The sequence below is a fragment of the Cavia porcellus genome, unplaced genomic scaffold, assembly GCF_034190915.1.
Source record: "Cavia porcellus strain 051 isolate PalLab524CR breed Dunkin Hartley unplaced genomic scaffold, mCavPor4.1 scaffold_133, whole genome shotgun sequence".
Taxonomy (NCBI): domain Eukaryota; kingdom Metazoa; phylum Chordata; class Mammalia; order Rodentia; family Caviidae; genus Cavia; species Cavia porcellus.
In genome coordinates, this window is record NW_026947616.1 from 668685 (window position 1) to 683249 (window position 14565).

At 34.1% G+C, this 14565-nt stretch overlaps 1 protein-coding gene across 1 annotated transcript in view; it reads right to left on the reverse strand.

Annotated features, from left to right (window-relative positions):
- LOC134475137 (vomeronasal type-2 receptor 116-like) overlaps positions 1–14565 on the reverse strand; it is a 51006-nt gene that overhangs the window by 7339 nt on the left and 29102 nt on the right. Inside the window, exons 3-6 of the mRNA XM_063244523.1 lie at positions 11985–12273; positions 10802–11608; positions 2608–2835; positions 2157–2280 (exon numbers count right to left, since the gene is read on the reverse strand). Coding sequence (XP_063100593.1) covers positions 2157–2280; positions 2608–2835; positions 10802–11608; positions 11985–12273 — 1448 coding nt within the window. The remainder of the gene's footprint in view (positions 1–2156; positions 2281–2607; positions 2836–10801; positions 11609–11984; positions 12274–14565) is intronic.

Consider the following 14565-nt stretch of genomic DNA (forward strand, 5'->3'; position numbering starts at 1 on the left):
TAATTTTATTCATTTACATGAATTTTGTAGTTAAAAACTAATATTACTGGAAAATCTTATCATCCATGTTTCTCAATTTCTGACACAGATTCTCATTAGTTTTCTTCACTGCATGACCATGTCTGGCAGAAGTATGATACAGAAAGTTCTTATCTCATTCTTCTTAATGGACCGCAAATTGTAAAGTGTGCTACAGGATTACATAACACAAATTTTGAAAGATAGTTAGAGACTTTTTCTCCTACTTCTTTATTAGTAAGTAATGTTCATCTTGATGTTTCTTTTAAACATCAGGGTATGTACTAATCACTTCAAACCTCAATTAATGAAAGACATTTTTCAAGCTCGTTGATCAATGTTAGAGTGAAGATTTTTAATGAGATGAGCTTAAATGTCCATTTCTGTTCTTTTAAAGTTGTGGTTTGAAAAATTATCATTCTGTTTACCATGAGTTAGTGTTACAATAAACTGAAGTTTGGAATAAATACTCTGTGAAAACTGGCTGTCAAAATCTAAATTGCTAGGGGCTGGGGATTTAGCTCAGCGGCATAAGCACCTGCCTTTCAAGCATGCAGTCGTGAGTTTGATCCCTGGTACCGATAAAAACGAAAAATGAAAAAAGGCAAAAAAAATCTAAATTGCTGTCAAATGTCAGTGGTTGAAACAGGACTGTTTTGATGCATTCGAAGGAGCATGTTGGTTGTCTACAAGTTGTTCAGTAGTCTTGTGTACCTGACCTAAAAATATGTCTTAAACGTTGATCCAGGCAGGCCTGCAAAGGTCTCTACTTGTTAGTATGTCTACAGTTAGGATTAATTTTTCTTTGTACTTGATTTAACAAAAGCATACCTCTAAATATTTACTGATACTTTTTAATAAATCATATTTCTATTGGATCCAATTATAGTGGTGTTTTATCCAAGCCAAAATATAGTCTTTCCTCACATTTTACTCCAAATGTGATGTTTGGTGATCAGGAGCAGGTCACTCATGGCAAGAATGCTTTGGACAGATACTAAAGCATATCCCCAGCATTCAGAAATTTCCTCCACTTTTCCTGTCCTTTATTCTCTGTCATTGTCCTCATTCCTCTACTACTAGCGTGTTCTTGAAGTCAAGCATTGAAATTTACTAAATAGTTTTCAGGACTGACAAATCACCTATCCTTGACACCCTTTCCCATGAGTCACATCTTAGGATATTGCAAAATCTCTAAAACATCATCCTGCTCTGGATAATCACCAACTGATCCACTGACCTGACTCTTAACTCAGCATGCACTGCCAGTCTTCCCATGCTCCTTGTCCTCAGTACCATATACCTTAGAAAGCTGGATCAGAGGCGTTTGTGATTATCACTCTATGGATAAAATCATCCATTCAGAAACTGTTTTACTAGGTTTAGCCTTTGAAGTAGTTAGTCGTGTGGGTTTTATTCTAAAAATTACTTATTATCCTCATAGTCATGAATGTATGCTTGTATTTATGGATTACATAGCTGTTGAGAGGAACATTCTACTCCTTTAGTATTACATCCTCAATTCTGTTACTGCATCTCTATCATTTGCTATGCAGTGGGGTACTTTGCCTGTATTCAAAGAACAAAAAGTACATACTTTTTCTGTTAAACATCTGTAGAGTTGGGAGTTGATGCTGAAAATTGTCATTTTGCCCTTCTAAAATTGTAATTGTAATATATCTGAAAAGAAATTGATCTGCCTAATTTTTATTACAAAAAATAAAGTAAGTCAGTGTGGCCAAGTGGAGCAGTGAATAAGGGTTATTGCAGAGAATTAGTGAGATGAGACAAGTCTTTTAAATTTGGGGGTCAATATGAGGCACATTGCAGATATTCTGTCACTAACATTAAATAAGAGTAGCTGGGACATGGAAAATAGATAGAGTGCACTTTGGTTTAATAGGCAGTAAAGAACAAAAAGATTAATAAGAATATAATAAAAATAAAATGAATTAGAGTGAATTTCAAAAGAGAAAATGTATTTTCCAACCATGCAGTATCTCTGAATAAAAGAAAAAATTTGACAAGTGAAGGAAGAATTTTGTCATCAGTGTCCTCTACAAGACTTTTTTCATTTCCTGAAGAAGTAGATTGAGTTTAAAATAGAGTGAGTATGTGTTCAGAGGTCATGCTCCTACCTGTTTCATTGGTGATCTCATTTTCTGCACAAGGGGTGCAATCAAAACAACAGGCAGCTTTTCCCTCCTGAGGGCTCTTCCTAAAACCAGGACTGCAACTCTCACTGCACACAGAGAGGGGAATCTAGGGGAAAAATATGTGATGGTAATATCTTAGAATTTTACTTACTTGGGAATTTCAATAATAAATCTATTTTCCTATATACATAAACAGAACTATTGAATTCTCATGCCAAATTTATTTCATTCTATGAAGTATATATTTACATAAATAAATTCCCCCCTCTCCCATTAATTAGAAAACACATAAACAACTATTTTTCAAAATGAAAATTTAGTTATTTAATGTTTACAGATGATTATTTCATGAGGACAATTGGAAGCACAAAAACTATGAGAGATTTAGCTTACTTGTGCTTAAGGAAGTGGATCATGATTAGGTATAACATACCTCTGTAACTCCTGTGGTCCACTCTATCATATCCTCAGATAAAGTCATTTCTTGACTATGTGGAGCATAAAAAGAAAATATTCCCACTTTAACTTTAAGTCTAAGGCCTTCTGGAAAATTCCAAAAATTGAGAATGTCATACTCTGAATCCAGTTTCTTTCTGTCATTCAAATTCACTTGGTCTCCAGCAGGATTGGAAAATTGTATGTTCCTCAGAAAGGGATTCAGCTAAAAGATACACAACATCCTATGTGAACAGGGCTCATGAACAAAAATTGGAATGTAAGGAAGATCCTAACTGTCACTAATCTCATTTACACTAAACTGTTTAAACACTGGTATCAATTAAATTGGAGCACATGAATATTGAAGGCCTAAAACGTAACAATATTCAAAAAACACCAATAAGTTTCAGAAAACTAACTTTTTGCATTCCTATTTAAATAAGGTATACAGCCGGGTTTGAAAAAAATGTCAACTGTAAAATTAAATCTAAATCTCACAACTTCCAACATATGTTCTGCCTCATGAGCTGAAAAAGGACACAGTGATTTCTAGCCCATGGGGAAGTTTTGGTGCCTTGCTCCTAGGCTGAAAAAGCCCCACCCAAAGTCCCACATCACTAGAGGATGCGCTGGAAGGTCCCTGCAGGCATATTTGGGCCCTGCCCAGCAACCTCCAAGTGGAAAGTAGCAGCCTGCATTCCACCTCATAAACCAAAAGTGTGCACAGAAATTTCCTTTCCACAGGGAAGCTTTGGTACATTGCTCCAAGACTGGCAAGACCCCATCCAGTGTCCCACATCCCCAGAGGATGCACTGGAAGTTCCCTCTAGGCCTAACTGGGCTCTGCCAAGTGACCTCTGAGCAGCACGCAGCTGCTTGCATTCCACCTCGTGAGCTGAAAGTGCGTGCAGTGATTTCCAGCCCATGAAGAAGCATTGACTTGTTGCTCCAAGTCTGGTAAGGCCCTTTCCAGTACCACACATCACTGAAGAACACCAGAGAAGATCCCTTTGGGGCTATTGGAGCCCCAACCAGCCACCCTTGAGATGACTCCAACAACCTGTGCTCCACCTTGCTAGCCGAAAGAGATGAAGTGATTTCCATCCTATGGGGAAGTATTGGTGTGTCACTCTGAGACTGGTAAGGCCCTGTCAGGTGACCACAATGGGAGTGTTTGGTGAGGTCTCTCTAAGGATCTCCATGCAACTGGGGAAACTTCCTGTAATAGGGATAGATATTCTCAACCCAAGAAACAACTGAGACCTTGTTTTTGGTTTCCCTAAGAGAACACAGGAAAATGACAAAATGAAAGAGCAAAATCCAATCTCAAATCTCCAGCCCATCCCAGGAAACCTAGGAGACATGGACATAAAAGAAAATTTAATCCATATGCCCCAAACTCCAGAAATGATGACAGCTGAAGTAAAGAAACATTTCAGAGAAGCTATAAAAAACTCAGAAGAGAAATAATCTCCTGATGAAAGAAGAAGTAAGAATGTAATGAAAGAAATTCCAAATGCATCAAAAGAAGATGAAGTTAAAAAATTAGAGGAACAATGCAAAAAATGGAGACCTTGAGTGAACAATATGAGAAACAAATAGGATGCATGAAACAGATTTCAAAGAGGTAAACAGGAAATCAAAAATTGCATCAAAAGTTGACAACACCCTCTCAATGAAAGTGAGGATAGACATTCAGACCTCAAAGACAATATTGCAGATAGTGAACATGAAAGAAAAGATCTTTTAAAAATAACAAGGAATCAGGCAATAAAAATTCAACAACGGCAAGATGTTGCAAAGAAAAATGGCATAAAAATGCTAAGTATAAATGAAAAAAGAAGGGAACAACACAAGTGATAACAAGAAGCTATTTACAATAGTAATAGCTGAAAACTTCCCAAACATGATAACAGAAACTGAGATATAGATAGAAAGCATATAGAACTCCAAATAGCCACAACCAAATAAAAAATATATATTGAAGCATATAGAACTCCAAATAACAATAACCAAAATAAAACTACAACCAAACATATAATAATAACATCCCAGAAATTCAACAAAAGAACAGAATATTAAAAGCTCTAGAGAAAAGAGACAGATTACTTATTAAAGAAGCCCTATCAGAATCACAACAAACTTTTCAACACAAAAAACAAATCAAGAAGAGCATGGAGTGAAGTATTTCAGATCCTAAAGGAAAATGACTCCCAGCCCAGACTGATGTACTCTGCAAACCTATCCTTCAAAATTGATGGAGAAACAAGATACATACATGATAAAAAAGACAGCTGAAGAACTTCATGACCACCAAGCCAACCTTGCAAAGAATACTGAAATATATTCTAGATAGATACAGGAAAAAACCACTAAGCAAGGCAAACAATTGAACAGAGTGGAAAAGTAAAGAATCAACAGCAGAAATGTAACATGTACTAAATAAACCAATACATATCAGTTACAACCACTAATGTAAATGGACTCAGTTCACCAATTAAAAGAAGTTCACCAATTGTCAGAATGGATCAAGAAACAACATCCAACCATGTACTGTACACAAGAACCCAATCAAACTCAAAAGGAAATTCATATGCTGAAAATCAAAGGATGAAAAACAATACTTTGTAAAACAGAAATCCCCACCAAAAATGCAGGGATAGGTATTCTCTTTGCATAAAATGTGAAATTCAGACCAAGAATGATCCAAAGAGATGAAGAAGGATACTGCATACTTCAAGTGGAAGAGGTAAAAATCTTAAATATATATGCACCAAATTTGGGAGAACCCAGATATACAAAATAAACATTAATATAAATAAAAATTCAAATAAGTAATCACACAATTATAACACAAGACCTTAATAATCCATTGATACAAATAGATAGATCAACTAGACAGAAAATCATCAAAGAAATAACAGAACTTAATCACACCTGTGAACAAATGGACATGGTGGATGTGTACAGCAGTCCACCCAGCAACATCTGAATACACTTTCTTTTCAGCAGAACATGAGACATTCTTTAAAATGGACCTTATACTAGCCCAAAAAACATGCTTAAGTAAATGCAAAAGAATTGAAGTTATCCCATCCCTTTTATTGGATCATAGCACCATGAAACTAGAAATTAATGGCAAAAGAAACTGCAAACCACCACCCCAAACAGGGAAAAAAGAATAATATTTTCTTGATCAATCAGTGGGTCGCAGAGGAAATTAAAGAAGAAATTAAACAATTTCTACAAGCAAATGAAAATACACATACAGCTTACAAGAACCTGTGGGATGCAATGAAAGCAGTTAGTTCTCAGGGGAAAATATATTGCAGTGAATACCCACCTCAGAAAAACAGAATGAACACAAAGAAACCACCTGATGCTAAACCTCAAACACAGAGGAAAAAAAAAGCAAGTGAAGCTGAAAGCCAAAGAAGGGAAGAAATTATAGATATCAGAGCACAAATCATTGCAATAGAGACTAAGAAAGCAATACAAAGAATGAATGAATCAAACAGTTGATTCTTTGAAAGAATAAATAAAATTGATAAGCCCCTAGCCAACACTTTTAAAACATTTCAGGAAAAAAACTCAACTTCATGCAATAAAGAATAAAAATAATGAAATCACTACAGACCCTGTGGAAACACAGAAGATCATCGGTACCTGTTTTGAAAACCTCTACTCTCACAGTCTTGATAATACAGAAGAAATGAACACATTTCTAGAAATATATGAATTACCAAAGCTGGATCAAGGAGATGTAAAACTTCTGAACATCCAAAATTCAATTAATGAAATTGAAAATGTAATTAAAACCTTATCATCAAAGAAAAGCCCAGGTCTGGGAGGATTCACTGAAGATTCCTAAAAGAAATTCAAAGAAGACTTAATTCTGGCACTCCTCAAAATCGTCAATGGAACTGAAAGTGAAGCAATTCTCCCTAACTCATTCCTGGAAGCAAAACCAGAGGAAAACCCAACCACAAAAGAGAGCTACAGGCCAATCTCCCTAATGAACATAAATGTAAAAAATTCTCAATAAAATAATGGCCAACAGAGTGCAGCAAATCATCAAGAAGATTATACAACACGAGCAAGTGGGATTCATCCCAGGAATTCAGGGATGGCTCAACATACACAAATCAATAAATTTAATCTCATATCAATAGATCCAAAAATAAGAATCACATGGACATTTCTATAGATGCAGAAAAAGCTTTTGATAAGGTCAAATACTCATTCATGGTATTAACCTTACATAAAATTGGAATAGATGTAAATAGTTGCTCACATCACAGTATCAAAGAATACAAAGTAGACATTCAAACAGAGAGACTGCAAACAGCTGTGTTCAACTATTTCCAAGATGATAATATGTAATCTATTAATAGGTGATTTCTTACTGTTATGTTTTTTTTTTGTAGTTCTGTATTATGTGTAACCTTACACTACTTTGTTTTGTTTTGTGTTTTTCTCTTTTTCCTCTTAAATAAAATAAAAAAAATTGGAATAGATGGTCTTTATCTCAATATGATAAAAGCCATCTATGACAAACCATCAGCCAGGCATCATAGTAAATGGAAAAAACTGAAAGCTTTTGTCTAAAGGAGGAAGAAAACAAGGAAGTCCATTATCACCACTCCTTTCAGTATGTGTGCTGGAAATATTAGCCAAAGCAATTAGACAAGAGAGAGAAATAAAAGTAGTAAAAATAGGAGAAAAAGTTAAATTATCATTATTTGCAGATGACATGATACTCTACATAGAAGACCACCAAAATTCCATTTAAAGACTCCTAGATATAATTAATAAATTCAGTGATATGGTTGGATACAAAATTAACACTCAAAAGTCAATAGCATTACTATACACAAACAACAAATTCACTGAGAGAGAAATAAGAGAAACCACACCCTACACAATAGCATCCACAAAAAAAGAAATACTTCAGAATCAATCTAACAAAAGAAGTGAAAGATTCACTCAGGAAAATTAAAATACCCTTAGGAAGAAAATTGAAGAGGACCTCAGAAAATAGAGGAACATTCCTTGTTCATGGATAGGAAGAACAAATATTGTGAAAATGGCTATTCTGCAAAATTGTCATGCAGATTTAACTCAATATGAATCAAAGTGTCACTACCATGCCTCAGAGATCTAGAGAAATCATTCCTAAAATTCGTCTGGAGCCAGAAAAATCCTAGAATAGCAAAGGCAAGTCTGGGAAACAAAGAAAAGGCAGGGGGCAACAGAATCCCTGACTCGAAGTTATATTACAAAGCTACTGTAATAAAATCAGCATGGTATGGTAGTAAAAAACAGACCTGAATATCAATGGAATAGATTAGAAGATATAATTACAAATACAAAGACACTCAGCCACCTTATCTGTGATAAATGGGTCAAACATGTTCAATAAAAGAAAGATAGTTTCTTTAATAAATGGTGCTGGAAAAACTGGCAATCTATATGCTGAAAAGTAAACTAGATCCATGCCTATCATCATGTACTAACCTAATTTCTAAACGGATCAAAGATCAAAATATTAAAACAGAAACACTAAATCTGCTGAAAGACAAATTAGATAGAAATCTTGAAGACATAGGGTTAGGTAGACAACTCATGAAAAAATCAAACAGCAAGGGAAACACTTCCCAGGATCAATAACTGGGATCATACCTTATTACCACGTTTTTGCATGTTGAAAGAAATCCCCAACAGAACAAAAAGGAAACCCATGAATTCTGAAAATAATCTTAGTTAACTGTCCCTCAGACAAAGAAGGGAGTTGCCCATTTCCACTACATATTATCTATAGGAGCTGTTTTCGAGTATTGGTGATAAATAATAGTCCATTGTCCTGAATATGCTATGGTTAGAACAATTGAGAATAATAGGAGTTTTGATGCTGATGCTTGAGTGAGAAAGTATTTGGCTGCAGCTTCTGTAGATTGGGGAGTCTTTGGTCTAGAACATATAAAGAATTTTTTTTTAAAACCATACCTACAAAATTTGTGCACTCAATTCAAAAATAGGCATCTGAGGTGAATACATATTTCTCAGATGAAGAAATACAAATGGCAAATGAATACATGAAAAAGTGTTGAGCATCATGTGTCATTAGAGAAATGCAAATTAAAACCTTTCTGAGATTGCATTGCACTCCTGAAAGAATGTCCAGGATAAATCAAACTACCACCAACAAGTTCTGGAGAGATTTCTGGGGAAAAACGAACTCCTCTGCAGTTCTGGTGCAAGTATAGACTGGTGCATCCACTGTAGAGACCTGTCTGGTCTTACCTTTAAAAACTGGGATTGGAAGTCCCATTTGATCCAGCTATTCCACTTCTGGTCATGTTCCCAGAAGAACTGGAAATATCATATCACAGCGATATATGTGCATTCATGTTTATAGCAGCACAATTTGTAATAGCCAGAACTTAGAACAACATAAACGCCCATCAACTGAGGAATGGGTAAAAACGATGTGGTATTTTTATAAACTGGAGCACTGCTCAGCTATAAAAAAGTATCATGTTGAGATATTTATAATAAATTCTAAATACTTAAATTAAATTCTATTAGACTTTAAAATAGATGCAACTTGAAACTATTCTCATAAGTAAAATAAATCTAATTCTCATGTGTAAATACTGTGTTTTCTTCCTTATGTAATAAATGGTAAGAGTACATAAGATACAAAATCTTCTATAAATAGAATGAAAGGATAAAAATTTGCTCAAAGAAGAAGTAATATCTCAGGGAAAAGTTGGAAAAATAAAAAAGAAGGGAAATTTTAAAAATATCTAAACTTGTATAAATACACTTAGGATAGCTAGGATGATTGTGTTACAAATTCTGAAAGTTCTTGGTACAAAACAATTAACATTCATAGGATGGGAACAATTTTTCATGTTTGTGTCTGGTGATCTTAGGAACTCTTGAAGATCACTAGATAACATAATAACCTTAGTTCTGTTACTACCACCTTGGTTTGAAGGCCTGTATTGTCATTGTTTTGGGCTCTTTGGTACTGTTATTTATTTGTCTTTTTTGTTTCTTGTTTTTCTAGTAACCTGTTTTATTCTTTTTGTTTTGTTTTTCTTTCTAATACAGAAAAGATAGGTACATGTGTATAGACTTATACATGCCTAGAATTTTTCCTAAACAGTTTGTGAAAACCAATTATATTATGCATGATGAAATGAACAGCTATTTTGACGAAAAATGAGACATTATTTTATCCATTTCTGATTCCACATCATTATACTGTAAAATACAGTAATGATTTTATTCTTTGTTCAGAGTGGTTTTAGTCTGTTTTGTATTGTTTAATTTCAACATACATGAAGGTATGCACAGCTATTTTGAAGAGAACAAGAGACATTATGTAAGTCATTGTTGATTTTCCTGTTGTCTGGTTTAGAAGGCATGAAATGCCTTTATTACTCTGTTCTGATCAGTTTTATACCATTGTGTTTTGTATGAATTCATTGTGTGTGAAGATATGGACAACTATTTAGAAGAAAACAAGATACATTACCCACTGTAGATCTCCTGTTCTCTTGCTTTGAAATCTATGTCACCTACATTGTTTTCTTCTGATCTGATTTTTTTCTTTGTTCTGTTTAGTTTTACCCTGTTTAAAGTAAAGAAAATCACACTCCCTTCATTGTCTGAGTATTCTCATAGAGTCTACCTACAACATGAGTCCAGCAATAACTAAAGAGCTTGCAGAATTAAATAAAATTTAATTACATGTATTTTTGGGTTTAGCCCAATATAGTTTTGGAAACAATTTTTTTAACCCAGGTATTGAAGTTATGGCCTTGCACTTGCTAGGCAGTTGCTTATACTCCTGGGGTAAATCACTGGCCCCATCCCAACTTAGTTTTGTAAGTGTCTACAAGTTTACCAGATGTACTTAAAAATCACAGAACATGTTTAAATGGGTGAGGCATTGACACTTTTTAGACCAAATCAATTAGCTTGGATTTTATTTCCTCTGCCTTGCAAGTGGTCCTTCATGGAGGGTGATTTCAAGTCAAATCAAGAATTACCTCCTCAGTAATAGGTGTGATACACAATGCCTTGTATTTTCTAGAAATGGTACGAACATTCTTGGGTGAAGAACACAGAGAGAAACCTTCATGACACTGCATTCCATTCAAAGGAAGATTCATTACCTGCCATGGGGAAAACATCATCACTTTTGTATTTCTCATTGGTGGTCCTTGTTCTTCTCCAAAAAGCATCACATGAAGGGCATGGGCCACAGCATACACACTATTGTATATATTGTAACTCCTGTCACTCATGGCTGTGTCAAAATGACTCGGGGGCAACCAAGCCAGAGAGCTATTAGGTGAACAGTTCTTCAAAGCACAGTCAGGCTCAAAGAATGAGCAGTGGAAATTCTTGTACCAATACACAAAGAGGTAAGTGTCATCTGGATATTTGAAAGGGGTAGCTTCCTGGACATAATTTTTGAAACCTGAAATCTCTTCATGGTGTTGTGTAAAAACAAAAGCCCCATGGAAGGGGTCAAGTATGAAATTTCTTCCATCGAGGTCAGCTTGCCATCGTGAGTTTGTCATCCAGACTTTCCATGTCATTAAGTTTTGAACTATGTTGTAGCTCACATCATTTTGACTATCTGTATCATAGTAAATAACCACCACATTGACTGATGATGTATCTGCAGTCAAGATATCATATTTCTGCATGGCTGAGAGATATGACACAGTGACACTTGACACAATTTTCACAAAGGCTACACAGACTCTGCCCCTGTCCATTTCAGTTCTCATATCTGAGATAAACTGAAGACCTTTATGGCCTTCTGTGGTGAGCAGGCCCACCCATGTCCAGTGGAAATGAAGCATCAAGGATACCATGCCAACAGCCAAATGTGTGTCCTTTTGAGCCACCTGATGGAGTGAAGGATACTGGCCACTCTCAGTCAGTGTAGGATCAAACAAGCCAAAGGAAATCTAAAATTAAAAGAAAATTGGGTAATATACTGGTGCTGATGGAAAGCAATACTAGTTCTAATATGTATTTAGTATATGAGTTTTAAAAGAAAAACCTGTGCTTCCCATCTTTCTAATCATCTGCCACAGCAGATTTTTCTATATGAAAGAATCATTCAGGCATCCAAGAAATGTATTTTTCCTTCTTTCTTTGCAACTTTGGCCCAGAACATGATAAGGAAAAGAAATTGTTTATAACCTAGGAAGTCTCTGTGTATAGACTCTTTCACACTGTACCACTTGAAAGAACAATTGCAGTCATTTTTAGACCTTTTGCTTCTGCTATCTGAACCATCATATATGTGTTTCCATCATTTCCTGTCGCAGCAACCCTCACCTGTGGAAATTTGTAGAGTTCCAGCAGTGGTCCTATCTGAACCGAGGTTTGCCATGGAATTTCTGTCAATACTGCTGCATACTTGCTTTTTTTCCTACACATGTAATTTGGAATCTCATGTTGTCCTGTGAGCAAAATGAAGGAATTCTCTAGTATCCTCCAATGACTGTAAATGAAATTGTGGAACTCATAGCCCAGAGAAATGTTGGGTAAAATATGATGATTTCTGTTGATCTCTTCTACAGCAAAAGTAAAAGCTAGGTAGTTCTGGTAGTTGCTGGGTGTAAGCCTGCATGGAGAGCACAGAGATCCTTAGGGAAAACATTCAATCAATGATTATCTTCCAGTTCAGTACAATAACATTTATGACCTGAATGTTGTGTTCTAACCACACACTCGTATTTATAACCTAAGTGTGAACATGGTGATATTAGAAGATTGACCTTTTGGAAGACAATTGGAATTAGGTGAATCATGGAGGTGAATTTCTCATAAAGGAGCTTAGTCACATTACAAAATTCCCAGAAGAGCTGCTTAAATAACTGTTGTATTTGTTATACAGTTAACATGACCTTCCTACATAAATTCAGAATAAAATTTGTATAATTGAACTGTGCAGATCTTTATAAAATGTTATATTTTTAAAATATTCTCAGTTTTCAAGGTGAAAAATAATATATTTTTGAGTTGCATATGGTATTCAGTACTAACAAGCATCCATTTCTGTTTAAATACTTCATTTTAGGTAAAAAAAATTCTCTTAATATTATTATTTAAATGTATCCCAATAATTGCTATTCACTCTTATGCATGTGAAGGAATACTAGGCTGATGATACATTAATCTGCTTGATTTAATGTGTAGGTAATATATATATATACATATATATATATGTGCATATTAAACTGCACCTATCAATATATAGAATTGAATGCAATAACTAATGATAAAATTAATGATAAAACTAAGTTCTTTCAAGTCAAAACTTAGACTTGGTTAAAGAATAAAACAGTGAGGCACCACTGGCATAGAAGTTCATCCTCTTTCAGGAATTCCTCACACAATTATCCACTCTTCTCCTGCTGAGAGATTTATGTTGATACAGCTATAAAATTACTAAAGACAAAGTGCAATATTCTTTCATTATTGTAGAAAAAATCCTCAAAAGCTGTATATCAAGAGTGTTTTCACTGAAAAAGTTTCCAAAACAATTTTTCTTTGCTAGCATCAGAATCTCTTAGCACTACTCTGAAATTTCTAAATTATTTATTTAGAATTTATTCAGCAAGTTAGTGGAGAAAATAGAACTGAAGAGAAAAGCAGGCATATCTAAATCATTTAGAAAAATATTATTCACCTAAAAAGTAGAAAAATATTCTAGTACAGGCTCCAAACAAATCTAAGTAAATTAGAATAAAAAGGGTTACAGTATAAAATTGGTAAGTGAAACTCCTTAAGAAAAACATATGTAGTATTGCAAAGACTTTATCAAAACTTACAAGAAGACTTTAAATACCTTAAAGTTTTGGTAAAGAGATAAAAAGCACTAAAGAGAATGTTCCCCAAAATTTGATATTAAACAGTTCTATCAATCTAGCTACTAATAAATATTTAAATGATAATTTTATATCAATAACACATATTACACATGTACTATAAAATGTTTAAAGTCTAAAAAGTAGTTAAACCATTTCAGAAAGTAAAAGGAGTGTGGTATCTAGAGAAAAAGCAAATAAAGACATAGGTGCATCAGTGGAACAGATAATAAATAATGTGTCAATAAAACGTGCTCTATATCTATCTCATTACCATCTATCATTTTTATCACAATATCTATATAGAACTTCACTATAAAATTATGTTATTGATAGCAAAAATAATGTGAGGACCAATTGAGAATGCTTTTCAAAATAAATTTAAGTACTAAACAATTAATTAAAATGTAAAAGTAACAATCTTAAAAATGTATTCCCAAAATTATATATTGAGATGCATTGCAAAATAAAATTTAAATACTAATTAATTAAAATGTACAAGTAATAGTCTTAACACAAATGTGTTTTCAAAATTATACATACAGATACATTGCAAATAGGAAAAATAAAAGGTAAATTATGGATATTTTCTCCAGCCTACATGGTCATATCTATTCCTCTTAAAGGCATAATTTATGTAAAAACATTTACTACAGCAAAAGCCTAGTAAATCACTTTAAAAATACCTAATCAAGAATATTTTCCTTTCCTTAATATAGAAAACATTATTTTACAAATTAGAAGGCCTTTCCTAAGACAAAAGTTGATGAAAGGTTAGTAATCAAGTAAAATAATTAAGGCAATACACTCAATAAAATCACTCCAAATGTTAAGAATATGCCTGTATATCAAAATGCTGCCATTTCTTTTACCTCAACTTAGTCCAGCTTTCCAATGTAAAGGTTAAGGTAACCTTGCTTCCCTAAGTGACTGTTTGAAAGTGCTCATTATTTTATTGCAGGATGTGGTTTGATAAAGTGCACAATAATAAAAAAATAGATAATTTTGAACACAGCCATTTTACTTTTCAACATTCTTTAGATTTA